General features: G+C 44.6%; 1 protein-coding gene across 1 annotated transcript in view; it reads left to right on the top strand.

Annotated features, from left to right (window-relative positions):
- Rec114 (REC114 meiotic recombination protein) overlaps positions 1-27,764 on the top strand; it is a 97,194-nt gene that overhangs the window by 21,226 nt on the left and 48,204 nt on the right. The window contains exon 2 of the mRNA XM_041679542.1: positions 7,498-7,587. Coding sequence (XP_041535476.1) covers positions 7,498-7,587 — 90 coding nt within the window. The remainder of the gene's footprint in view (positions 1-7,497; positions 7,588-27,764) is intronic.

Below are 27,764 nucleotides of genomic sequence, written 5' to 3' on the forward strand. Positions count from 1 at the left end.
CTGTCTCTTCCAGCAACCCCAGTTGGAGATCAGATATTCAAATGAACGTGCCTATGGAAAACAGTGTACACCCAGACCACAGCAACTGGATAGAATATGTGTATATAAATATGTTTTCTTTTTATGTGTTATCTCGTAAATGCAACTTTTCAAAATTCACTCACTCTAGACAGTCCATTGGATTTTACACGTAGCCCATCAGTGTCTGTGGTTAAATGTGACTTCTTCCTTTACAGTCTGCATGCTTTTGCTTCTTGTCTTTTCATAGTAGTTACAACTCCCCATCAAGACCATTGGCTAATGAAAACTGGTTGCTCATCTCGCTTCTCATGGTGATACTATCACCATGAAGTGTCCATATTAGCTGTCAGTTTCACACAGATGCCCTGTCGTCTGCAATGTTCCACTTGATTTTTGGGGTTTTGGATTTTGAAATCAGGAACAGGTGATGGGATTTTCTTTTCTGCGATCTCAGTTATTGACCGCACAACTTTTGTTGTTCAAAATACTTCATTTTCCCATTAGTTTCTTATTTTGTTCATATGCACCACCTCTTTGTGGAAACTGATTTCATTTCCTTTAGGGTGTGTACCCAGCCGTGGGATTGCCGGATCATGAGTGGAGTTCTAATTTTAGTTCTTTGAGGTTTGCCTTCTGCTTGTCTCTATCAGCTTTGTTCTTTTGGTGATAGCCAGTTTTCTTTTTTCTTTGTATTCATATTTGTTTTTACATCCTGACCAAAGTTTCCCTCCCTCCTCTCCTACATTTCCCTTCAGAAAAGGGCAGGCCTCCCATCAGTATCTCCCAGAAGTTGATATTAAGTTGATAGGAACCCTCTCTTCTATTGAGGCTGGACAAGGCACCTGGTAGGAGCAAAGGGTCCCAAAAGCAGGTAACAGAATCAGAGACAGTTCCCTCCTCCACTGTTAGGAGTCCCACAAGAAGACCAGGCTACACAGCTGTGACAGTGCCCAGGGAGTAGGTCAGTCTCATGCAGGCTCCCGGGTCGTCAAATGAGAGCCATTCTTGTTAGAGTTTGGTGATACCTCGCTAGGGTACTGACTGGATTTCCCTGACAATGAAGGATGTTAAGGATTTCATGTACCTGTTTGCCGTTGGTGTATTTTGAGAAATGTTTCTTCAGACTTTCTGCCCACTTTTATACTGAATTGTTTTCTGTCTGCTGTTGATTGTCTGAATTCCTGGTGTGCTCTGTGTAACTGACCCCTGATTAGCTGGGTCATTTGTGAGTATTTCCCTCTATTCTTAAGTTAATTGTTTCACTTTTGTGCAGTAGCTCTTAGCTGAATGTTTACATTTGCCTGTGTCTGCTTTTATTGTCTGTGCTTTTAGGTTCTTATTCCAAAACCCATTGTTCATGTGTGTGTGAGAGAGAGAGACAGGGGAGGGATGGAGTGGAGATAGAGAGATAGATAGAGAGGGAGAAGGAGAGGGAAGAAAGGGAATGGAGAGAGAGAGAGCTTGTATGTACATGTGTGGGGGTGTACTTAGTGTGACTGAACCTGTACTAAGCTGACAGCCTGCAAGCTCTGTCTCTTGCAGCACTAAGGTTATAGTTGTGTGCCCAGACATGCCTGGTGTTTATGTTGGTTCTGGGATTTGAACCCACGTCCTCATACTTGCACAGCAAATGCTCTTATCCATCTTCTCAGTCCCATAGAACATTTTTTGTGTTTTCTCTTAATTCTTTCATAGTTCTGGGTTTCATATTTAACCCATTTGTATTCCCTCTTCTGTTTAATGAAGTTTTATTTTGCCAGTGGTACAGTTAACTAGACTTGTTAATATGTCTTTTCTGGCAGCAAGGGCATCTCTGACATTTGGATAGTGAGCACTGACTGACTGTCTTGAGAAGACAGAGGGCTGTTGGTGGTGTGGGTAGACCTGCTGACTGTAAGTTTACAGGCTTCTGTCTGTGCTCTTGTACTTCCGCTCAGCCTGTGTGTCTGTTTTGGTGCTACCACACTGTGGATGTTACTGTGGCTATGAGGAATAGTGGTATAATGCCTCTAGCTTTGTTTTTTATACCGAAGGTTAGTTTTCTTTGCTTTTTATTATTTCGATGTGGGCCTCATTGCATCTGTAGGTTGTTTAGGTAGTGTGGACATTTAGACAACACTAATGCTCCCAACGCATGAACGTGGAATGCCTTTGCACTAATTTGTGCATCTTTAGTCTCGTTCACCAGTTTTCGGCGAGGAGCTCCTTCCTTTCCTTGTTCAAACATAGTCCCAAACATTCTGTTTTTCTAGCCATTTAAATGAATTGTTTTCTTTATTTCATGTTTAGTTTGTTTTTAGTGTATAGAAATACTACTAATTTTGTGAATTAATTTGTATCGTATCTTTCCTGTTTTGGTGAAGTCTAAATTTATAAAGAAATATCCTATGACAAATATGGTTTGTCTTGGTGAATCTTATGAACATTCTTAACGAATGTACTTTGTGATGCGGTTGTACTGCACTTTGTATTGCTGTTGTAGTATATTTTGTGCTGTATGTTGTACTTTAGAGTATGAAGTACTAAATGTCAGTCAGGCCATGCTGGTTGGGGTGTCTTCTAGTCTATTATATACTTGGTCGTTTCTGTGGACTTCTTTTTATAATATAATCTTTTATTGGAATCTTTGGTAATTTTACATCACATACCCCAATCTTGCTCACCTCCTACTACCTCTATATCCAACCCTTATCCCTGCAACACCTCCCCAAAATAATCCCCCCAAAATTAATTTGAAACAGAACATAAAAAAACCTACTTCAAGCCTTTGTCTTTCCCATCTCTCCAGCACCTCTTCATTTGTCCTACTAGCACTGGGAGCTGTGGTAGGTCCCCTAGCCCCATCCTCAAATGTTCATTGTAATGAGACCTTGGTCTGGCTCATGGCCTCTGGCCTCTGTTACACCATTACCATTGAGACTTCTTTCATATAGTCTGCTGTTGCCCCAAGTCATGGAGAGCCTGCGGCTATCATTCTGCAAGACCAGTCTCTTTAGGAGCTACAGCAGGTCATAGATGGGGTAGGTTTTGGGTGTACCTATCCAAGGCCCCAGGTGCTAGTTGAGCTGGTCATCCCAGGATGCTGGGACCACTCCCCTCCGGCAAGGAGCAGAGCTAGCTCTCCTCTGCCCATGCCATCAGGGGCCACTCTCCCACACCTGTGGTGATGGGTGGGCCCAGCTCTCTCACTCCAGTGTCCAACAAGGGAAAGAGCCAGTTATCCCGGGGCCAGTGAAGGGTGGGACTAGCTTAGCATGGCCATGAACATTAACACAGACTCCAGCTGCAGCAAGACCATGAACCAAGTCATGGCCCTTAGCAGCATCTCAGGCCTGGATGTCAACATAGCCCCTGTGGCAGTTTAAGTTACCCAGATCAATATGGTCCCAGTGGCAGCATGTCCCTTGAACACCAGCATGGTCTCAGGTGGCTGACCAGGTCCTGGGCATCCTTGTGACCTTTGGTGGCAACATGAGGCATAATATCAACACAGACCCTAGCTGTGGTGGGACCACCAACCAAGACATGGCTCTAGGCAGCAGCCCTGGCCTGGATGTCTCCCTGGCCCCAGGTGGCAAGCAGACCACCAATACCAGGCTGTTCCTCACCATGCTTGCTTCTTCTGTTCTGCCTCTTTCCACAACACACGAACCATTCTGCTTCTCTTCCTCTCCCATTTCTCCACCTACATGTTTGTTCATCATAATGGACCTACCCGCCTGGCACCACAGGCCTGTGAGGGTCCAGGCTAACCTGTGAGTGCTTTTACCTGCTGGGGCCAAGTGACCCTATGCACTTGTTTATTAGTTAGCAATATAAAATGATCTTTTACGTATTTTTAATATTCTTATCAGATATTATTGTAATCACTGCAACTTTCTTGTGGCTGGTATTAGTATAGGATGTTTTCACCAGCCCCTTCCCCTCAAGGCTCAGGGATCGATGCAAAAAAAAAAAGAGGTGGAAAAATTGTAAGAGCCAGAGGCGATGGATGACCATAAGGAAACTGTCTTCCAGACACTACATGTCTGGTGCACATACGAACTCACAGAGACGGTGGCAGCACATACAGAACCTGCATAGATGCAAGCCAGATGGGGTAGTGAACATGGGGTCCCACCTCTTTATCAAGAAGCTATCTGCAATTGGTACTGGCTGGCAAAGGGGAAATCGGTTTTCTCCAGTGGAGTTTCACTGTGTATATCAACTGTACTTCAGGGCAGACCCCATACCCAGGAATAGTTGACCAACACAAAACAAACTCAGTGCTGTTTTGTGGCTTCTTTGTTTTGATACCCACCCACCCTTCTGCCACCCAGACAGGGTTTCTTTTTTTTTTTTTTCCAGACAGGGTTTCTCTGTGTAGCCCTGGCTGTCCTGCAACTCACTCTGTAGACCAAACGGGCCTCAAACACAGAGCTCCACCTGCCTCTGCCTCCTGAGTGTGGTGATTAAAGGCTTGCATCACAAGCCCAGCCTTTTTTTTTTGAGTTTTTTGTTTGTTTGTTTGTTTTGGTCTTAGTGTCTGTGCTGCCTAGTTTTATGTCAACTTGACACTAGTCATCAGAGAGGAGGGAACCTTATTTGAGAATATGCCTCCATAAGACTGGGTTGTAGGCAAGCCTCTAGGGTATTTTCTTAATTAGTGATTGAGGGGGAGGGGCCAGCCCATTGTGGGTGGTGCCATCTCTGGGCTGGAGATCCTGGGTTCTATTAGAAAGCAGGCTGAGAAAGCCACAAGGAGCAAGCCAGTAAGCTGCCCCTCCATGGTCTTTGCATCAGCTCCTGCCTCCAGGTTTCGTCCCTGCTTGAGTTCCTGTCTTGATAATGAACAGTGACACAGAAATGTAAGTCAAAATAGCCCCTCCCTCTCCAGTTTGCTTTTAGTCATGGTGTTTCATCACAGCAATAGTAGCCCTAAGACCAGTTGGTGCCAGGATCACGGGGTGTTGCTGTGGCGGACCTGGCCATGTTGTTTTGGGGAGGACTGTGGAAGGACTTTGGAGTTTGGGGCTAGTCAAGCCATGGAGTATTCAAAGTTTGGTGAGCTTTTCTGTGGGAACTTGGAAGATAAGAATGTTGATAACAATCAAATGTCAGAGCCCTGGCAGGTGAGCTGGTGAAGGTTCTCAACTTCCTAACGCTGCGATCCTTTAATACACTTCCTCCCAAACATGAGATTATCTTCATTTCTACTTCTTAACTGTAATTTTGCTACTGTTACGAATCACAGTTAAAGTGTCTGTGTTTTCCAGTGGTCTCAGATGACCTCTGTGGATTGGCCGTTTGGGATCCAGGCTGAGAACTGTTGGGCTAGAGGGCCATTTGAGAGAGATCAAGGCTCAGTCAGGGCTCTTTCCTAATTTGGTTGAGAATCTGTGGTTCTGATCAGCTGGGGCAGAAGAGTCAGCTGTGGTTGACAAGAGATCAGAACCACTGAAGTAGAGCCTTTGTTTTCCTGGGACAAGTGATGCAGGTCATCTGGGGCTGAGAAATTAGTGGTGATTGAAAAAGACAAGCATGGGGGTGACATCTTCTGGGGAGTGTATCTTCAGAGGCCGCCAAGTACCTCAGTGTAAGAGTCACCCAGGGGCTGCTGGTTTTGAAGGCAAAAAAAAGTTAATGAAAAGCAGCTGAGGCTTGGCACGTTGTGAGAGGCCAGGCTAGGCCATTGGAGAAAGTGCAGCCTCCAAAGCAGTTGAAGCCCCAGGATTGAAGGGGTCATGGAAAGGAACCGAGGCTTGGCACCATGAAGAGAGCCCAGGAGAGGCTATTGGTGAAAGTGCATCCCAGTTGTAGCAAGAGAATTTTGAGAGTGTCCAGAACCATGGGATGCCCTCAGAGGACAGCAGCTTCCATGCAGTGGAAACCTGCAAGACGAGCAGTGTGTGCTGCAGAGGGCGGGACCAGAGAAGTGACTCGCAGACATTGGATACTGAGTGATTTATACTTTGATCTGATTGTGACTGTGTCCTGGCACTTCTCTCTTGAAGTAAGGAAGTATTTAACTTATTTTTTTTTATAGGAGCCCACAGTTGAGAGACTGAATTTCTAAAGAGATTTTAGGTTTTAGAAGAAACTTTGGATTTCTAAAGAGACTGACTTCTAAAGGTTTTAATTTGTACAGACTGTGGGAGTTGAGTTTGTAAAAATGTTTTATATTGTGATGTGGATATTAGTGTGTGACCTTGGAGATGAACAGGTAAGGATATCTGTAGTGCGTTCGTGTCAGGCTGACAAGGGGTCAGCTGTTGGATAGTTTTCGTCAATTTGACACAAGCTAAACTTATCTGAGAGGAGGAAACCTCAGCTAAGGAACTGCCTCCATTAGATGGGGCCGTAGGAAAGCCTGTAGGGTATTTTCTTAACTAGTGATTGAGAGAGGAAGGCCCAGCCCATTGTGGCTGGTGCCATCCCTGAGCTGGTTCTATAAGAAAGCAGAAAGCCAAACACTAGGCAGAGCCAGGGGAACCCCACAGAAAAGGGCGAGGAAGGACTGTAGGAGCCTGAGGGGTCAAGGACACCATGAGAACACAGCCCACAGAATCAAATAAGCAGGGCTCATAGGGGCTCCCAGACACTGGTGGGACTACGTGGACCCTGTATGTCTGAGCTAGATCTTCTACACAACACATTCTGGCTGTGTAGCTTGGTGTTCCTGCAGGACTCCTGACAGTGGGAGTGGGGCTGTCTCTGTGTCTCTGACTCTTTTGCTGTGCTTGGGACCCTTTCCTCCACTGGGTTGCCTGAGGCCTTTTTTTTTTTTTTTAAAGGGAAACAGGAGGAGTGGGTCTAGGAGAGAGGGGAGGTAGGGAGGAGTACTGGGAGGAATGAGGGGAGGAGAAACTGGTCAGGATGTGATGTATGAGAGCCAAAATAAAAATAAAAAAAAATTTAAGACTGAAAAGGCTATGGAGAACACGCCGGTAAGCAGCATCCCTTCATGGCGTCATGTCCTGCTTCCAGGTGCCTGCCCTAAGTTCCCTGATGATGAGCAATGCTTTGAAATGTAAACCAAATAAACCCTTTCCTCCTCAGGCATGATCTTTTGCTTGTTTGATTTTTGTTTCTTGGTGGTGTTGGGTTTTTTTGTTGTTGTTTTTGTGTTTTTGTTTAGAGCGAGAACAAAAAGAACATAAAGTTGGGTGGGTAGGGAGATGGGAGAGATTTGGGTAGAGCTGAAGGAAAGGAAAGTGTGATCCTCATATATTGTATGAGAAGATGATGGCATAGTCGTAGAGTGGTGTTCTACAGTAATGAAAATGTGTCTGTGTCTACCCACACCTGTGTACCCTGTGTGTACACGCAGCAACACGGATGTAGCCAGATAGAAAAACCATGTGAACTGGGGCTCAAGATGGCTCAGTGGTTAAGAGCACTCACTGCTCTTCTAGAGGACCCGGGCCCCACATCCCAGCATCCGTGTCAGATGACTTCACAGTTGCCTGGAACTCACATTTTTCTCTCTTCTTCAAGGTGTTTGAATCCAGTGAAGAAGCTGGGGCTCTCGTTCTCACCATCGTTGTATCGGGTCATTTCTTCATTTCCCAAGGACAGACACTCCTGGTAGGTTACAGTGCTTGATAGTCCAGCCCGCACTTTTGTCTCCATGTTTGTAGCTTCATGTCATTTTTTTGTGCCTTCAAGCTTCTTCGGTCTTACTGAAACTCACTAAGTCCCGCCAACCAAAGATCTTCTAGTGTGTTTTAACAGTGGGATATTCAGAAGCATACTGATTGCTCCCTACCTTGAAGGAGTTCTGGATCTAGTGATCAAAGTAGATCAAAGGACTTTGGTTAACTAGTATGATAAAGGATTTGTAATTGGAAAGGTTGGTAGAAGACAAGCTAACTCGTAGAGAAGACTGTGGAATCTTTTCCAATAGAGAAGAAACCAGAGTCAGACAGCAGAAAGAGAGCAAAGCATGCTATAATTAGTTTACAGGATGGTGGCTTTCTAAAGAAGCCTTGTCTTTTCTACTCTGAGGATGGATGCATTCTAGGAAATGGTAAAATAAAGACATAAACAGTGCTACATGCGTGTGATTCCTGTGTTCAGGAGGCAGAGGCAGGAGAATTACTGTAGGTTGGAGCACAGCCTGAAGCTGGTCTACATCGTTAGAGACCAGTGAGAGCAAAGAGAGGGAGGGAAATCACCCAGTCTCTTATCACTCTGCTGGGAAGTTCAGGTCCTGTGTAGTATAAACAGTATGAATAAAGAGAAGATAACTTTTTTCTGATTTTTCAAGACAGGGTTTCTCTGTGTAACAGCCCTAGCTGTCCTGGAACTAGCTCTGTAGACCAGACTGGCCTCGAACTCACAGAGATCCTCTGCCTCCCGAGTGCTGGGAATTAAAGGCGTGCACCGCCACAACAATGCAAATCTAACCAAAGAAACAGTCTTAGAAAAAGAAGGTTATGTGAGACTATTACATTATTTTGTGGGCATAGTGTCTATATAGATGTCATAAATTCATATCACAAATATTTACATGGGTATAATTTATTCATTTAACAAATATTATTCAGCAGTTTACTTTTTTTGTTGTTGTTGGAAGCTGGAAATATCAGAGCACACAGCATGGGCAAAATCTCATCAATCACTCTAGTATCTAGAGTATCAATCACTCTAGTAAGGAGAAACACAATAAGCAAGCAGGCCAAGTGTAAGTAAAGACCTTAACTTGTGCATACTCCCTTCCAGGTTCTGTTATAATACAATGGTAGGATCCCACATGTGTGTGTTAGTATGGTTCGCTTTTTCCGCTTTCGTGAAATACGGTGTCATCAGTGAGCGTGAGGAGCTCTGCAAAGCTAGCTTTGCGTTCTTGGCGCCTTGAAAAGTAGCAGCCTGTGTAGCTCTACCTGCACGCGATTAGCTCTGCAGCTGCTGTCAAGACACCTGGCTAGTTCTTCCTGTCAGTCATGGCTCTTGCTGAATGCTGGTGTCAATGCAGCGTGATTTCCTCAGCTGCAGGGCACCACCTCATGCTTGCTGTCTGTTCATCTGTCATTTCACAGGGCTTGTTAAAATCTTTCTGTCATAGACGAAGTGATTTTTTTTTTTCCTTTTTCACCGAAGTTACAAAACCAAGCTTCCCAAATCCAAAACAACCCCTGCTAGGAGATGTATGAGGAGCTCTAGCCCTCCAATGGTTCGACGCAGGGTACAGTACTGCGTGATTTCAATCGTATTTTTAATTCCTCCGTGTTCTTTTTCAAAGTTGTTTTGACTGTGTGGTTATTTGCATTTCCATGTGAATTTTGGATTGAGCTTTCCCACCAGAAAGCCTGCTGGGTTTGTTCAGAGCTACTTTCAATCTATAAATCAATTTGGGAAGAATTTACTAGCTGCTGTCGAGTGAGCCCGTGAGCACTTTTTAACTCTCCATTTATTTATATCTTCTTTAATTTCTCGCAGCAGGGACTTATAATAGCTAGAGATTCCGTGCGCATAACCGTGCATTGTGTGTGTGTGTGTGTGTGTGTGTTGAAAATTGCTAATCAGCTGGCTGAGGGGGTATTCTGTGGGAATACAAATCTTGCACAAATAAAAAGCCCTTCCTTTGTTATCACCCAGTGTTTGGTGGCAGCAAGTAGGAGCCGCTTACAGGTAGGAGCAGCAGGAGCGGATGGCGCCCTCTAGTGCTAGAGCTCTTGTGTAGGTCTCTGGTACTGGTACCCTTAGTCCCGGGCAAGTGTTAGAGCTTTGTGTAGGCTCTGGAAGCTTTAGGCAGTGGCTTCTGGACCTAGGAACTGGGATTCTGCTGCTGCTCCCACTACCCACGACAGCTCGTGGCCTTGAGGCCTCACCTCTGATGTCGCTGGCCACGTAACTGTCTTTTCTACTTCTTGTGCAGCGTGGCTGCCAACCACTCTGGCATCACAACTACCTCTGCTGCAGTCACAGCTGCTACTTCTTTTTGTCTTACTACCTCAGCCTTTTCAGAAAAGTAGGCAAGAAAGACCACTTAGAGAAGATTCTTGAACCTAAAATTGCGTAAGGTAGCAAGGAAGGCTGTCTGCCAGCCAGCTCACCAAGATGGCTGAACAGTTTGTTTTGCAGCAGTTACAGAGTCCCTGTGCAGGGCCACTGGGAGAGGTGCTCCACCTCTGACTTGGGTGGAAATTATTACATGCTAGGACCTGGGCAAGATTATTAAAACAGCCATGGCTGGGCTGCACCCTCAGAAGCTAGAAGCAGGCAGCTGTGATTGTCATGTAGCTTCCTCAAGGCATTCTTGAAATGCTCAAAATGACTGGCTCTGGAATAAAGAGTGGATTGACCTGTCCTGCTGGAGCGTGATTTCTGATTGGTCTTAATAATAACTGGTCTTAAGACCTAATATCTGGAGTCAGATATTAGGGGTGAAAGCTGAAAGATCAGAGAAACAGAGCAGCCAGCCACTAGTTCTTACCTCTACGAGATCCTCAGACCAAATGGGGTCTCCTGTCCCTACAAGTCCTCAGACTGAATACCCTGAGCTTCTGTCTCCTCAAGCCTTATTTTCCTCTCTCCACCCAGCCATATCCCTTCCTGTCTCCACCTCCCTAGTGTTGGGGTTATAGACGTGTGACTCCCAAGTACTGGAATTAAAGGTGTGAGCCATGACCACCAGACTCTGTTTCTCTCTGAGACTGGATCAATCGAGGGTAGCCCAGGGTGGCGTTGATCTCTGACTCTGCTGGGATTGAAGGTGTGTGCCACCACTGCCTGGCCCCTATGGCTAACTAGTGACTCGCTCCACTCTCTGATCCTCAGGCAAGCTTTATTTGCTATAGCACAAACAAAATATCACCAGTCGGCTCCACTGACAGTCCTTTTCTCCAAAGACGCTTGAGCAGCAAGAAAACCAATAGCTTGCAATGGGTTTATTTATTTACAGGGAAAAAACATAGAAGAAACATTTCTAACTTATTGTTAAACATTAATACTGATTTTTACAGTGTTTAACCGTGTGTCTGACAATGTCTAACCTGTCCAGTGTCTCAGGAAGAGACATGGGTCCCACTCATATCTCAACCTGTTCTCTGGGCCTCAAAAGATGACTTCATGGGCAAAAGCCCTTGCTACGAAAGCAAGAGGACCTGAGCCAATTCTCCAGCACCATATAAAAGCAGGCATGCCTGTGTGCTGTAAGCCCAGAATTGGCAGGTGGAGATTGGCAGAGCCCATCACTGACTAACCAGCTAGCGTCTCTGAAATGATGAGATTCAGGGTTAGTGAGAGACCTGTTTCAAAAAAATAAAATTAGAGAGTAATGGAGGTGTGCACATGCATGTGCAAATACGCACTAACATACATAAAGATATGTTCTCTTAGCAGATTGCGAGCGTCTAACTGGTCGCCATGCTATAGAACCTCTACAGGTTCTTACCTGTATAGAACCTGACTCTACCTACTCTCTGCTTCTGAGAACCCAGTCTTTTGTCTGCTTGCTTTTATTTTTTTTTCCACTCTTAGCTCAGGCTGGACTTGAACTGATAATGTTGCTTTCTTCAGTCTGACAGCAAGAGCCACTGTTTAAATTCAACCTTTTAAGATTCTGCTTATAGGTCTAAAGAGATGTGTAGTGATCGTTTATTTGTGTTTTAGCAAATAAAGCTTGCCTGAAGATCAGAGTGCAGATATAAACCATAGACGCCCGGGAGTGATGGGACACACCTTTAATCCCCCTCACTAGGGAGGCAGAGTCAGAGGGATCTCTGTGAGTTCAAGGCCACCCTGGGCTACACTAGACTGATCAAGTCTCAAAGAGAAACAGAGCCAGATGGTGGTAGCTCACACCTTTAATCCCAGTACTTGGGAGTCACACACCTTTAATCCCAGCATTTAGGAGGAAGAGACAGGAAAGGGGTATGGCTGAATAGAGAGAGGAATATAAGGTGGGAGGAGACAAGAGGTCTACATAGTGAGTTCTAAGACAACTATAGCTACACAGAGAAACCCTGTCTCAATAAACAAAAATAATAAACTATTCAGTTCTTATTGAAATCAATCTTTATGATGGAAGTATTTGACTTTCAAAAATTACATATGTGTGTAATAAGTGTGGTAAAGCTAAGAATATTTAAATAAAATATTTAAAGAATATTTTACTCCTTAAGGAATAATTTTTGTCACTTTATTCATAGTATTTTTACATATCTACAGAATAAAAACATAACATAGCAAACACATTAGATTATAATATATTTAAGTTGTAATTTTATGATGATTGATACTTGGTTTATACACCCTCTGCCTTCTTACTAACTGAATTGTTTTAGAATTTTAGAATTTTTCTCATAAAAGGTAGGGACAGGGCATCTGTGGAAATTTTTGGTCACATTTGTCTTAGGATGAAATCTAGTTGTTGGCATGAATGGAAATGTATGGTATTTATTGTGTGGTTGAATAAAAATGGCCCCTTAGGTGTGTAGGGAGTGGCGCTGCTAAGAGGTGTGCCCTTATGGGAGTAGGTGTGGCTTCGTTGGAGGAGGTCTGGCATGAGGGGGTGGGCTTTGAGGTCTCAGAAGCTCAAGCCCGACAAGGGTGTCACTGTTAGTTCTGCTACTGCCTGTGGATCCAGATGTAGAACTCTCAGGTACCTCTCCAGCACCATGTCTGCCTGCATGCCGCCATGCTTCCTGCTATGACAATAATCTACCGGGGCCATTCTATCGTCATTTATGCCAAAGGGTTGCTATAGAAAGAAGACTAAGATCTTAGCCCTGTTTTCATTCCACCTTACACTTGGCCTCAGATGGATTCCACCTCCAGGCTTGGCTTTCAGACAGATTCTCTCTTGGCTATTTGGAGCCTTAATATTTTTTTCTAATTGTGATAACTATACATAAAATTTACTATCTTAACTATTTTTACACGTATCTATCAATGACAGTAAATACACCATACTGTGCAGCCATCACCACCATCCATCTCCAGAACTCTCCACTTTGCAGAATTTCAATTCTGAACCCATTAGTCACTTCCCCTCCCTGCCCCTCACTGTGGTGTGTACCCTGTACTTTCTGTCTGCCCCTCACTGTGGTATGTACCCTGTACTTTCTGTCTGCCCCTCACTGTGGTGTGTACCCTGTACTTTCTGTCTGCCCCTCACTGTGGTGTGTACCCTGTACTTTCTGTCTGCCCCTCACTGTGGTGTGTACCCTGTACTTTCTGTCTGCCCCTCACTGTGGTGTGTACCCTGTACTTTCTGTCTGCCCCTCACTGTGGTGTGTACCCTGTACTTTCTGTCTGCCCCTCACTGTGGTGTGTACCCTGTACTTTCTGTCTGCCCCTCACTGTGGTGTGTACCCTGTACTTTCTGTCTGCCCCTCACTGTGGTGTGTACCCTGTACTTTCTGTCTGTGAATTTGACTACTCAAGGTTATTTCATATAAGTGGAATCATACATTTTTGTCCTTTTGAGAGGACTTACTTCACTTCAGTCTTTAAGGTCCATCCATGTTGTAGCGTGTGTCATATTCCTTTCCTTTGAAGGCTGGATAAGGCTCCATTGTGTTTACACATTCATCTGTCTGGACATTGGGTTGTTTCCACCTTCTGCCTATCGTGAGCAATGCTTGCTGCAGACATGTGGACACGCTCTCTGAAACTCTGCTCTCTGTTGGTGTAGGAGCACACACTCATAAGAACTGCCAAAGGCGGTGCTTAATCCTGACCGTCAGTGTGATTGGATTGAAAGACACGTAGGAGCTTAATAAAGCACGCTCTCCTGTGTCTGTTGGCATTGCCAAAGTCACTACATCATGAAAGCTCTGGCCTTCATAAGGGCTCACATCAATGACCTAAGTCATTGGTGGTTTAAATTTTTGAATAGCTATTGGGAGCTATGGCACTGTGGGAAGTAGGGCTTGGTTGGAAGAAGCAGGTTACTGGGCGTGTGCCTTTTAAGGATAGAACTTATCCAAAAACCCCAGGCCGCTGTGGATCGAAACTGAGCTGCATCGGAATGGACCTTTCCTGTGTTAATTTTTCCCTCAGGTACTTTCGGCACAGCAGCATTCTAACACACTAAATCACGTGGTGATTCTGTGTTGAACTTTTTAAAGATCTGTCCACACGTGTATGTGCAGAAACACAGACACACCCAGAGAATTAGCGCTTTGTTCTTAGGTCTCTTCCGTCTGTCTACTCTCGCAGCATGGACAAAGTGTATATTGACTGAGCACCAAGAGCCTTTTTTACTGGAGAGACTTGTAAATATGGCGCTCTGGAAATGGAGCTCTGTGCGTTGCTGTGTACTTTCCCAGACACGCTTAAGTAAAAAGCTTGTCCCTGCTGCCCACTTCACCTCTGTCTGCTCAGTCCTGCATGGCTTCTCCCTGCCTGGTGCAGAGTCTCTTCAGTGGGCTGTCATCTTGTCCTGCATCACAAACCCATGTGTTTAAAAAGTAGGGTATGGGGGCTGGAGAGATGGCTCAGTGGTTAAGAGCATTGCCTGCTCTTCCAAAGGTCCTGAGTTCAATTTCCAGCAACCACATGGTGGCTCACAACCATCTGTAATGAGATCTGGTGCCCTCTTCTGGCCTGCAGACACACACAGACAGAATATTGTATACATAATAAATAAATAAACTTTTTTTTAAAAAAAAAAGTAGGGTATGGGACCAGAGTGAAGGTGTAGTGGTTCGGTATCACCTGTTGCTCTTACAGAGGACTTGGGTTCAGTTCCCAGCACCCACATGGTGCCTCACAACCATTCATAACTCCAGCTTCAGAGACTCTTGACGTCCTCCTCTGACCTCTGTGGATACCAGGTACATACACAGTGCACATCCAACAGGCAAGACACTCACACACAAGAAAAAATGAATCTAAAATAAATAAATAAATGGGATAAGTTGCAACTTCTTTGGGCTGTTTCTCCAAATTTAAAAACACACTGTGTTCATTACCCTCTTCACCTCTGAAACTGTGAAGCCTGAGTCTCAAGCCAACACTCTGGCCGGTGGGAAATCACTTCCCGAGGCTTTGGCCACTGCTTCCAGCCACTCCTTCTATTCCAGTTAGCTCTGACCCACCTTGTTTGTCTTCGCTTAAGTGAAATCTGTCTTCAACTTAGAGATGAAATAGTTTTGGGGCAATTTTAATTCTGCTTGCTTGGGAAACCTGACTCATCCTAGAACTGATGGAATTCGTGGCATTTTGTTTTCAGCTCCTTTCTACATTTCCCTCCCAGTGCTAATGTTCTTCAAAAAGAAATCGATGTCTCTGTTTACCGTCAAGAACTATTATGTTCCTATTTGAGTGAGCCCTGTGGCCATCAAATGCTGTTTTAATTCAATTAGTTTTTTTTTTTAAAATCCTCCTGTCTTCTGTCTGAGACTTTTCTAAAGAAGGAAGATTTAGCACAAATTTTTGGAATTAAGTTATTCACACAGTCCAGTCATAGTGGAGGGGTATAATCTGTGAACTCAAGGAGAATTCACTAATTCACTCATCTCCAGCACCCAGCTGTCCTCAGACCACAGTCTCTCATGTGCCTACCTAGCACGCCTTCCAAACTGGTGATGAAGATGGTGGCTTTGCTGGTGGCACTCCCGGATGCTGACTCTGGCGTTTTAGGGTAGAAGAAGAAAGTACACTCAGTGCCCTGGAATTGGGATTAAGTTCCTTTTTCAGTTCAAGCAGCTGTCTCAGAAGTGAGGTGACTGCCTTGTTAAGCGTGTCTTGTTATTTACTTTACGGTGAGCCACCTTTTGTTTGCCTTCTTCTCCTGTGGGTGGGTATTTGGAATATTTCTAATTTGGGACAATTATGAATAAAGCCACTGAGAACATTTATGTGCAAATTCTTGTGTGTTACCTTAATTTCTTTTGGGTAATACCTAAGTGTAGGGTTACCAGATCAAATATTAAATGAGTATTTAACTGAACTGTTTTTAAAGGGATTGGAGGATTTTGCTCTCTCACAAAGCATGCTTACTTAAATGATAGTGTCAATCTTTGTAGTTGTACTTTTCTGCTGCCTGTGCCACGCCATTGTGGTTTAATTCTCTTCCCCTGGATGGCTGATGAAGCACAGTGTTCACGGGGATGCTGGCTAGCCTTACTAATTCTGTCTCCCAGTCGGTGACAGCTGCATCTCTGTGGCTCTTAAGCGAAGATTAGCTTTCCTTGTGTTTGTACTTTATGTGCAGTGGCTAGTACAGGACTCGGCCGTGTCTGAGTTTCCACCCTCGATGGGGCTCTTCTGAATTGATGTATGCAGTTGACTCTGTATTCTGACTCTGTCACAGTGTTGGCCCTTTACGTTGCTGGGGTTTGGGTAATCACCAGTCTTTAACTATCAAATAACACTATTATAAACGTTTCAGCATGTGTCTTTGGTTATGTGTTGTTTTCTTTTTTTTTTTTTTTTGGTTTTTCGAGACAGGGTTTCTCTGTGGCTTTGGAGCCTGTCCTGGAACTAGCTCTGTAGACCAGGCTGGTCTCGAACTCACAGAGATCCGCCTGCCTCTGCCTCCCGAGTGCTGGGATTAAAGGCGTGCGCCACCACCGCCCGGCCATGTGTTGTTTCTTGATACTAACTAGGCTGACTCTAGAGTGAAATGGCTGCCCTATCGATCCTAGCAAATACTCGGGACAGTTGTTGAAATGTTAATGTGGGCTGAGCTGGCTCTCAGGTAAAATCACTAGCCAAGTTTAACCTGGAACCTACATAAAAAGCTGGATGTGAGGACTTTAGACATTTCTCAGTGGTTAAGTGCACTAACTGATCTTGCAAAGAGCCAGGGTTCGATTCCCAGCACCCACATGGCAGCTCACAACTGTCTATAACTACAGTTCCAGGGAATCTGATGCCCTCATCTGACCTCTGTGAGCACACGGTGCACACACATACATGCAGGCAAAATACCCGTAAAGAATAAAATGGGGTGAGAGAAGCTGGATTACACATCTGTAATCTCAGCACTCCTTTAGCAAGATAGGAGGCAAAGACGACAATCGGCCCCAAAGCTTGCTGGCCAACTAGCCTGTAATACACAGTGATGTGGCAGCAGAAACCGCAAAAGAGACTTTGCCACAGCAAGGTGAAAGGTGAAGACCAACTCCTAAAAGTCATCTTCCATCCCCCACGTGAATGCTGTGGTACACACACACACTACACACACACACACACACACACAAGTAACAAGTAAAAATTTTAAAGACTACTGAGGGCAGGCCAGCAGGTGTGAGCATCCTTTGAGATGTGTGGATCTGGCAAACTCCAGGGTCACCATCTGCCAAGGTGGTGGACGTACTTGTTTCCAGCGTTGGTAGATACTGCTGCAGAACCTCCCCAAGTATTGTGCCTAGTGTACATTCCTGTGAGTCACGGGGAGAGTTCTCCATATTCTTGGCAATCCATCCCTGAAAGTTTTCAGTTTAGCCATTTTGGTAGCTATGTTGTGGTTCCTCCTTATGGCTGTGATTTTTATCTTAGCCAAACAGTAAGGCCTCTGTTGTTGGAATCTGGCTTGTCCCCACCAAAGCACACATTGAGACTTGGTCCTCAGTGCTGCAGAGTCATGAGGTAGACCTGAAACAGATATTTAATAGAAGCTACTTATACTAAAAAGTATTGACTCTTCTCTTGGATCCACAAGGAGAAAGTAAGGCTAAGAGCCTGACATTTCTGCTTCTCTTCTACCTGTTTGCCTACACAGAGAGAGGCCTGTTGATCACTATGGAGTTTTTTTTATCAAACTGATCTCATTCCTCTTAAGTACTGAAGAGGCTCAGGGACAAGGTGTTACTTTAAACCTATCAAAGTCACCTTGGACTCCAAGAACAGTAGAACATCCCAGATGAGGACAGTTGTCCATGATGGGGAGGCTGCACCCAGATATTGAAGCTGTCTCCTGAGGGCCCAAGTGCTTAGGACTTCTTCAGATCGCCCTGCAGAGCCAGACAGAGGTTATGTCCCGCTAGATCACACTTGGACAGCTCGACTCCTTCCCCCAGTCCTACTGTTTAAACTAAACCCCATGTCATTACGGTAGGGATAGATCCCGCTGGATCCTCGGGATTTGTACCTCTTTCCAGCGTGGCTATATGGAATATATCTCCTGTCTGCTTTTCACACACACAGTGCCAAAGAGTTGGCATACTGGGGACGGTGACTGAGCCTGGTTTAGTCTGGCTTCTGGAGCCCAAGCTTTCACCTTGAAAACTTCAGGTACAGAGCATCAGGGAAGGTGTTCAGGTCTTGCGGTAGAACTCCGGTTGATGGATTAATGCCCTCCCGGATTAGTTGCTCTCGCAGGGAGTATCAGTTCCCACAGGTGTGGTTGTAAAGCGAGTGTGACCTCCTCACGTTTCTGCCACAGAGCCAAACCAAGAAAATCCCAGCCTCCACCCTTGTGCTCCCCAGCATCTGTCGTGTGTCCACACAGACTTCTGCTCGTGTGCACTACTGATCTCAGCTGTCCTGTTATAACCACAGAAGACAGACTAGGATGGGAGCCGGACAAACACTTCTGATGTCGATAGACCATCAAAATACCCTTTTTGTGTGAAATCTTCCAGTAATATTTCTATCAGGTTATGTTTGTTACAGGTTTTACTTCTGCTAGTTTTTTTTTTTCCCTAAATCTCCCAGCTCTGCATTTCTCTGTTCTCAGCTAGCCTTACTCTGTTGCTCAAGATCTGATGTGCTTCCGTGGCTTTAAAAAGCTGTTACTTTAGCAGGTTAGCCCAGTGGTAAGGGCCAAGCAGACACAAGGCCCTGGATTTGATCCTCAGCACTGGAAGAAGAAATAAAATGACAAAGCGTGACTGTTATGTTTCCTCTTCCGCTTCTGCTGCAGACTCTCAGTGCAGACCTGAAGGCGTAAGTCACAAACAATGCCACACCAGTTTGGAATTATGATTAATAGGGTGGTATTTATTTAAAGGGGAAAAAACTTACAGATCACTGTCCCAGGCAACAGCCAGGAAGGGAGTCTAGTCACCAGCGGAGCAGGAAGTGAAGAGAGAGAGGAGAGGGAAGTGGCCGCTTTTTTAAAGGGAGAGAGACCCCGTCCCAATGGGCTGGTATCTCAGCAGCTATAGGCTGGAGGAGTGGGAGGACCTCCCGCAACACAGACCCATGGTGGTTCTGCATTTTCCTCTCCTCCTCTTTGTGCTCTTGCGTGCAGCTCTTTTCCCTCCCCGTTCCTCCTTTCACCTCATCCATCATAGCTAGAGAAACCTGTGGGCAAGTTCATCAGCAGTAACCTCACTGCCCTTAGACACTAAGAGATTTTCCTTTCAAATATTACAAAAGAGACTTTTCTAATATACATTTATGTTCCTCCCCAGCCCAAATCCTCTGAAGAATGGACTGAGAGCCTGTCATAGCAGAGAACTTTGTCTTATTCCTTCTGAAGAGAATATTTTCCAACAATGAAGCCAGCTGCACGCTGTAGATCTTTTTTTTTTTTTTTGAGACAGGGTTTCTCTGTGGCTTTGGAGCCTGTCCTGGAACTCGCTCTGTAGACCAGGCTGGTCTTGAACTCACAGAGATCCGCCTGCCTCTGCCTCCCGAGTGCTGGGATTAAAGGCGTGCGCCACCATCGCCCGGCTACGCTGTAGATCTTTATCCATGTTTCGTGTCTGCCCATTGTTTCTAGCATAGGCTTATTTTGTTCAAGACAGGGTTTCTCTGTGTAGTCTTGGCTGTCCTGGATCTCTCTTTGTAGACCAGGCTGGCCTCTTAACTCAGAGATCTGCCTGCCTCTGCCTCCGGAGTGTGGGGATCAGAGGTGTGCACCCAGCTGCATAGACTCTTTCTGATATCTTGGAATCTGAACATCCTAGGACACAATTGTTTCAAATGTTCATGACAGACAGTGACACTACAGGTAACTGTCATTGCAAATGGGGAGCTCCTTACTTTTCCCATGCCCCTTCCCTAGCTCTTCTTACCAGTGTCCCTGCCAGCATCTCCTCACATTACCTCCCCACTGGACTCCCTTCCCCAAGACCAAGTCACTAGTCAACTCTGGACATCTTTTCTGTATCTAGCTTTATCTTACCATGACTTCCATAACTTCTTCAACAGTTCTGTCACATGAAAGACTTCGGTTCCTAGCACTGATATCATTTTTCCTATTTTACATTTGTTTTAGCATATTAATTTTGTTAGGAGAAATACCGTCTAAGGTGCCTTTTTGCCCTGTGCCCTGTGTTGTAGTGTGTGTGTGTGTGTGTGTGTGTGTGTCTGTGTGTGTGTCTGTGTGTCTGTCTGTGTGTCTGTCTGTCTGTCTCAATTGGCAGGCCAGCAAGCTCCAGAAATCAGTCTTCACCTTCACCTACTACAGTTAGAGGCACTTCTCTGTAGTGATATTTTATTTGTATTTTAATAAATAAAGCTTTCCTGAGACCATAATGCAAAACTAAGCCTCTAAAAGTCAGGGAGAGGTGGCACACACCTTTAATCCCAGGACTCAGGAGACAGAGGCAGACAGAACTCTGTGAGTTCAAGGCTACCCTGGGCTACACAAGGTAGATCCAGGAACAGATCCAGGTGGTGGTGGTTCACACCTTTAATCCCAGTGTTTGGGATTCACACAGCTTTAATCCCAGCACTAGGGAGGTGGAGCCAGGAACGATATGGCAGGGCAGAGAGAGGAATATAAAGGGGAAGAGACAGGAACTCACTGGAGTGTGGAGTCTGAGGATTCATGGAGACAGGATCTCACCCTTTCAGTTTGAAGATTTGGTCGAGGTAAAAGGTCTCTCCAATGGTTATCTGCTTTGCTTTTCTGATCTTCAGTTTGAACACCAATATTCGTCTCTGGATTTTTATTATTCATGCTACATTCCTCTGTGCCTAACTTTTACCTGGGGCTGGAGATCCAAAGCAAACTCCCAATCTCATGCCGCGTGGCAAACACCTTACTGACTGGTCTAATTCCCCCACCCTTTAAGATTTAGATTGTTTCTCCATTTTTCCCCCTTTTTCCCTTTTAACTAAAATACTTTTTGTTCATCTGTGTAGTTGCATGTGCACACTCACGCGTTTGTATGTGTGGAGGCCAAAGGACCACCTCAAGTGTCATTCCTCAGGAGCCATCTGTCAGGACCTCTCGCTGGCCTAGAATTCTCAAGTAGGCCAAGCAGGCCGACTGGTAAACCAGGCAGGTAGCTGTCCTTCCCTTCCCCATCACCAGGATTTAGATTATGCTGTCACACCCCTCTTTGTTGTTTATGTGAGGCCAAGGGACAAGCTGGTGTCCCATGTCTGTGCAGCAATCACTACCAACTGTGCTGTCTCCCTCGTCCTTAAAATAACTTTAAGTATTAATTTTCCCATTGTAGGGTAACAGTTAAAAGTTGCACAACTTTCTGTGAGGCGTAGTAACTCACAGTATCTTAGATGACTTGTTAATTGGGCAATCTAGTGTGAGTGGGCTAGAGTATGTATATGATCAAATATAAATCAAGAACATTTATGGGGATGTAAATAATCCCCGTAATCAGGAAACGGAGGCACTCTAATTGGATAGCTGAATGCTGATCTTTGACCCACACCTTGCTTTGCTAAGTGTTCTGTGGAAAGAAAGTGTCTATATCTAGCTTCACTGATGGGTAATGGCTCTGATAAGGAGCTCAGGGCCTTATCTCCACACTCTACTTTAAAAACTGTGGTTGCGTGCTCTGTTGCACTCACGTCTTGACCTTTGTATGTACTTCTGGTTCTCCTTTTCTTAGGGACTACCGTTTTTTATACTTTGTGTTTAGTGTGAAAATCTTAAGAATGGGAAGACACTGATATTGGCTGTTTCGTTTCTTTTTGTCTCCCTGAAATGAGTTGTAACTTTGTGATGCTGCTTTAGAAGCAGGTGGTTCTGACACTTGACGTTCCTCTTCCTTTTTCATCTACTGCTATACTGGAGTCAAACATCCTTGCCAATGTTTGTGTCTTTATTTTAGAGCTCTTATTTAGTTTACTGGGTTTGTGGCTTGTACAGAAAACTGCCTCTTTTGAGGCTAAATTCTATTTGATTTGTATGTTTCCTGAAGCGTGCAGTAGCCTGTCACTTACTAGTCATCATTCTGTTTATGTCATAATCCAAAACAAAACATCCTAAATATTGGAGCTTTAAAGATGCTGTGCAGTGCCCTTCTTTAGTTGTTAACCGTGGGGCTGATGGTTCTGTGGTAAGAGTACTTGGTGCTCTTGCACCAAGTGTGGTTCCTAGAACCTGTGTCCCCTGTTCACAATAGTCTGTCACTCCAGCTCTCAGGGATCTGATGTCCTTTTTCAGATACCTGCACTCACATGCACAGACCACGTACAGACGCATATACTATACATAATTAAAAATAAAATACATCTTTTAAAAATGTTTCCATGTTTCTCATACTGTTTTTGACTATAACAACATAATTCTTGGATTAATTTATCCCCTTTTCGTTCTTATCAAATTAGACGGCATGGGAAGTTTATTTTATAGTACCCTGGCAGGGTTCTAGAGTCCTGCTTCTATTAGCATTTGGGATCGTTTTGTATTTAAAAAAAAAAAAAACCACATTTTTAAATAGGAGTCTCACCTCCCATAGTATTCAACTGTGCATCGGGTCCAGCAAGATTAGTTTTATCTGGATTATCTTAAAATAGTGAAGCGTGTTATTGTAGGAAAGCTGTCTGAGGTGGCTAAGATTGATATAGAATTGAGAGGAGCCTCTGGGCATACCTGTGAAATGATTAGGTGAGGTTAACTGAAGTGGGAAATTCACCTTGGCTGTGGGTGGCAGAATACGCAGGTGCTGCCCGTGGTAACTAATCCACAGACGTCGCTCAGAGCTCTAAGCATTGCTTCCTTGTCTGTTGTCAGGTTTAGGATCTGAGTAGCATTGGGTATCAGATGATCCATGGAGTGAGTACATTGACGTGATGTTCATGCACATATGCATTCATTTCATTTTTATGGTCCCTTCGGCTCTCCCAGTCTGAGACAGTTGCTTGGTCTTTGCTTTTTGTGACCTTGACACCTTCAAAGAGCCCTGTCCAGGTGTGCTGTTGTCCAGGTGTGCTGTTGTCCAGGTGTGCTGTTGTCCAGGTGTGCTGTTGTCCAGGTGTGCTGTTGTCCAGGTGTGCTGTTGTCCAGGTGTGCTGTTGAAAACCTCTGAATAGTAAAGAGCTGCTCAGCCTTTCCTGGTTCCTCATCTCAGGTACTGGACGCCTTGTTGTTGGTGCCACTGACCTTGGTCACTTAGCTAAGGTGGCATCTACTATCTTCCTCCATTCTATGGCCGTTTTATCTCCCATCACAATTAGTATCTTCTGAGGAGGAAATCTGCGAGATACAAATCTTATTTTCCCACCTTTCATTTCGTTTATTTATTTGGTGGTGGTGATACGTGTACATATGTGTCACTTGTGTGTGACGGTGTCATCGTGCACATGTGGAGATCAGAGACCAGCTTTTGAGAGTGGCTTCTCTCCGTCCACAACAGGTCGTGGGGACTGAACTCAGGTCGTCAGGCTTGCTAGGCGAGCACTTTGCCTGCTGAGCCATCTCACAGCCTTCTCAATATTCTCTTGCTCACTAATTTTAGCATCCATTGATTTTTTTTTTGGCCTATAGAAGTTTTGTTTTGCTGCCTTGACAAATTGTCTTCTGTTCCTGTTGATTCTTTTTATATTTTAAAAATCAAGATTCTGCTGGAATAAAGGTCTGAATTCCTTCTGTATCCATTTACTTGATGTGAGCATAGACTCATAGTCTCTTTGGCAGTTCAGTTTATCCTTCATTGTAATTGTTTGACCCTAATACCATGTTATGAATGGAAATAGCAAAGTTCTGAACTTCTCATGTGTCATGAAATTCAACTTTAGGCAAAATATTGAGCTGTTCTCTGTTGTATCGGTGGTGCTACTTGTATGGTAGAATTTTAAGGAATAAATGTCACGCAACAGTAATTAATACTGCTGATGTTCGGTCACTGATCATCCGTGAGTGAACAGAGAGCTGAGTCTCCTCAGGCCCAGACGTCAAATCCTCTGAGATGTCCGGTCTTCTTTGAGTGAGCTTGAGACGCGGGGTTCAGTTTCGCTTTTGGTTTGTTTGGGACTTCATGTTTTCTTGTCTTTGGCTGTTGACTTAGCTGCTGTGTGGTGCTCAGCTGAGCCCCACCCCTCCACCCTGTTACATCTGTGACTGGACAGAGAACGGAGTCTCTCCAGGCCTTCCGTATACTTTCACATGGGGGCTGTACGGCTGTTTCTGTGTGTCAACCAGACACAAGCTAGAGTCATCATAGAGGAAATGTCCCCGTGAGATCCAGCTCTAAGGCATTTTCTCAGTTAGTGAGCAATAGAGGAGGGCACAACCCATGGTGGGTGGTCCTGGGTTCTATAAGAATGCAGGCTGAGCAAGCCATATGAAGCAAGCCAGTAAGCAGCAGCCCTCCATGGCCTCTGCATCAGCTCCTGCCTCCAGGGTTCCTGCTCTGCTTGAGTTCCTGTTCTGGCTTCCTCCAATAGCGGACTATGATCTAGAATTGTAAGCCAAATAAACTCTTTCTTCCCCAACTTGCTTTCTGGTCATGCGATTCGGGTGCAGCAATAGAAACCCTGACTAAGAGAGAGGGCCAAGATGAAAGGAGAACCAGATGTAAAGGCAGAAGGAAGCCCGAGTCACAACGATAGAGCGCACACATCCTTATGTTTTACTGTAAATGTCTGTCTGCATTCCCAAGACTGCCATGTTGCTATCAATTTCTTTGAATGTTAATTTTGAAAACTCCCTTATTTCATATAAAAACAAATTGCCGAACCAAATGTGGCTTATGAAAATACAGTTTTTAAAAATCTGTCTTGTGGATGATGTGCTGTATGTGCATGTGAATATATGTATGTGTGCATGCAGGGGCTTGGTGCATATGCAGGAAACCAGAGGCTGATGTCAGGGGTCTTCCCTCATCTCTCCCCACCTTGTCTTTGAGACAGGGCCCCTTACTTTAGGGCTCATGTGTTTGGCGAGGCTGACTGGCAAGGAGCTTCTGTGATTGATGCACACCTCCACACTCAGTGTTTGAACTCTTGATGCTTGCTTGGAAGGCCCTTCACTGAGCCATATCCTAGGCCCCGAAACGTGACTGGCCCTGCCTCTTAAACAGGCATGCTTTATTAAGGATTTGTGAAGCACACAAAGCCATATGGTGTTGTGAATGTTTTCATTCTTTGCATTTTTTTTCCAGTTTGGCTCGAGAGCCTTTTTAGGTACCTGTGACAACACTGTAGAAGTCCTTGATGTGACTTTTTCTCATTAAGTTTCTGAATCAATACACACATCCTTGTGACTAAGATCATTTGTGTCTCCATCCTGTTTGCTGTAGATAGAGGATCTATTGAACACTAAATTTGTAATTTAAGTTGGGTTGTTTTCTTCTTCTGCCTGTCTTTGGCGAAGAAGGTTTTATTTCTTCCTGCCACAACAATCAGGCAAAAAATAGTCGCTTAAGCTGCTAAGTAGGTCGACCTGCCTGAGCACCAGGGGTGGCAAATCCTAACAACATTTCCCGACCTCAGCAGTTGTCAGTGATGAGACAGGAACCTCAAATATCCAAGGAGAGTAAATGAGTCTCTACCTTGTTCAACATTTCTAACTGAAGAAACAGCTTTCACACTGTAGTGTGGATTTTTAAAATTTTTCATGTTGATAAATATGACCAAATAAAGGCATGAAACCAGTGTGTGAAAAGAAAAAACCCAAGAGATCACAGGAAATTATTATATGAATGGATATGGGCTATTTTGTTCCCTAATACAGTAAAGGATTAGAAAGTCATTTGCCTCGATGTTGGATGTGTATATAAAAGCTAAGAGAAGGCTCTCAAGCTGTTACAAGAGAGCCGTTGTGCGCTAGTAATCTTGAGGATAGATGTCCCTGGTGAGGATTTGTCAAATCCTCTGAGATATCCAGTCTGCAGGAAATGCTCTGACAGAGCTTGAGACGCGGGGTTCAGTTTAGCTTTTGGTTTATTTGGGACTGCATGCTTTCTTGTCTTCAGGCTGTTGACTTATCTGCTGTGTGGTGCTCAGGTGAGCCCCACCCCTCCACCCCATCCACCACATCACTGGTCTGCCAGGTACCTAAACTCTCATGGTGACAACAGCAGGTGCGTGGCTACTTTTCATGAAACCACTAGGAGGTATTTACACTGCTGAATTAATTAAGATGAATTTTTATTCACTTGGGCTCGACAAATTATGAAGGGCAAGCATTATGAAGAACATTTTTGATTGCTGCAGAGTCCAGTGAATATTCTACAAAACAAAATTGAGTATCTATGCACCAAAACTTGGTTTTTCTATTTGATGTCTAATATAGCTTTTCTTGCTAAATCTTCTAGTTTGGTTGACAAAGAACAACATAGTTTTTAATTAATCATATTGAAACTAAGTGTTTGTGACACTGGCTTGTCCCCTCATCTCCATTACCAATAGCGCAGTTTAGGCCCTCACTGTGTCCTGTCCAGGCCACGGCAATGACTGTCCTCTGGTCGCTTCCCTAGTCTCTAACCTCGTGTGTACTGATGTCCGAGTAACCACTGGAAAATGCAAGTATGATCAGATCATGTTCGTGCTTACCCTTTCTTCCGTGGCTTCCAGTTGCTGTAGGACAAGGTGTGGAGGGAGGGCCCTCTGTGGCCTGATGCTCTTTGCACCAGTCTGAACCCTGCCTCCTCCCAGTGGGGCGCGAGGCTCCCCAGAAACTGCAAGTCGCCTTCTCATCTTTGCTTCCAGTGTCTCTCTGCCTGGCACTCTATTGTATTGCTGATAGCTTCTTTAAGACACAATTTAATGTCTAAAAAACCTTTTTTATCAAAGTTCTCTCAAGCGTACACAGGAATATAGATAGCAATATAATGACCCCTTATGAACTCCTCACTCAGTTGCTAAGTCTCAACATTTTTAGCAAATCTTTCAACTGGACTTTTTTCTTCTTCAGTTGAAGGCTTCACTGAGCAGACCCACCCCTTTGCGGTGTTATCCTTAGCACCATGCCAGCCCTCTTCTTGGGTGCCATGGGTCACTTAGCTGTCCGCTTCTCTGGGCTGTAAGTGCTGTAACAGAATGCTTTCTCCTGGCCTTCTCTGTACCTGACATGGACAGTGTGTCTAATAAGTAGGAAAATGAAAACCCAGCTCCATCTTGCTTTACCCTTTTCTCTTTGCTTCCCAAGAATACATGCAAGAGATTACATAAACATTTCCCCAGAGAAACTAGACATACAAGTGTAGAAAGAAGCGTGGATATATGAGGGAAGTGTGTGTGTGTGTGTGTGTGCGTGCGTGTGTGCACGTGTGAGCAGGGAGCAGAAGGACATTTTCACAAGAAAAGTAGAACTGAAGCGTGGTGGTACAAACCTATAATCCCAGTACTCAGAGACAGAGGCAGGAAGTTCCTGAGAATGAAGCCAACATGGGCTACAGAGTGAGATCTTACCTTAAAAACTCAGACCAGGGTTGGAAAGATGGCTCAGCGATTAAGAGCACTGGCTGCTCTTTCAGAGGTCCTGAGTTTATTTCCCAGCACCCACATGATGCTCCCAATCTGGTGACCTCTTCTGGTCTGCAGGCATACGTGCAGACAAAGTTCCTGTATACCTAAAAAAATAAATCTTTTTATTTTTATTTTTTTTATTTTTTTATTAATTAACTATTTTTTTAAATTTTTTTTAAAAAAACATAAACAAAAAACAAGTTTCCACCTCCTCCCAGCCTCCCATTTCCCTCCCCCTCCTCCCACCCTTC

The sequence above is a fragment of the Microtus oregoni genome, unplaced genomic scaffold (assembly GCF_018167655.1).
Source record: "Microtus oregoni isolate MIOR12 unplaced genomic scaffold, Mior012 000032F_ref0000030, whole genome shotgun sequence".
Taxonomy (NCBI): Eukaryota; Metazoa; Chordata; class Mammalia; order Rodentia; family Cricetidae; genus Microtus; species Microtus oregoni.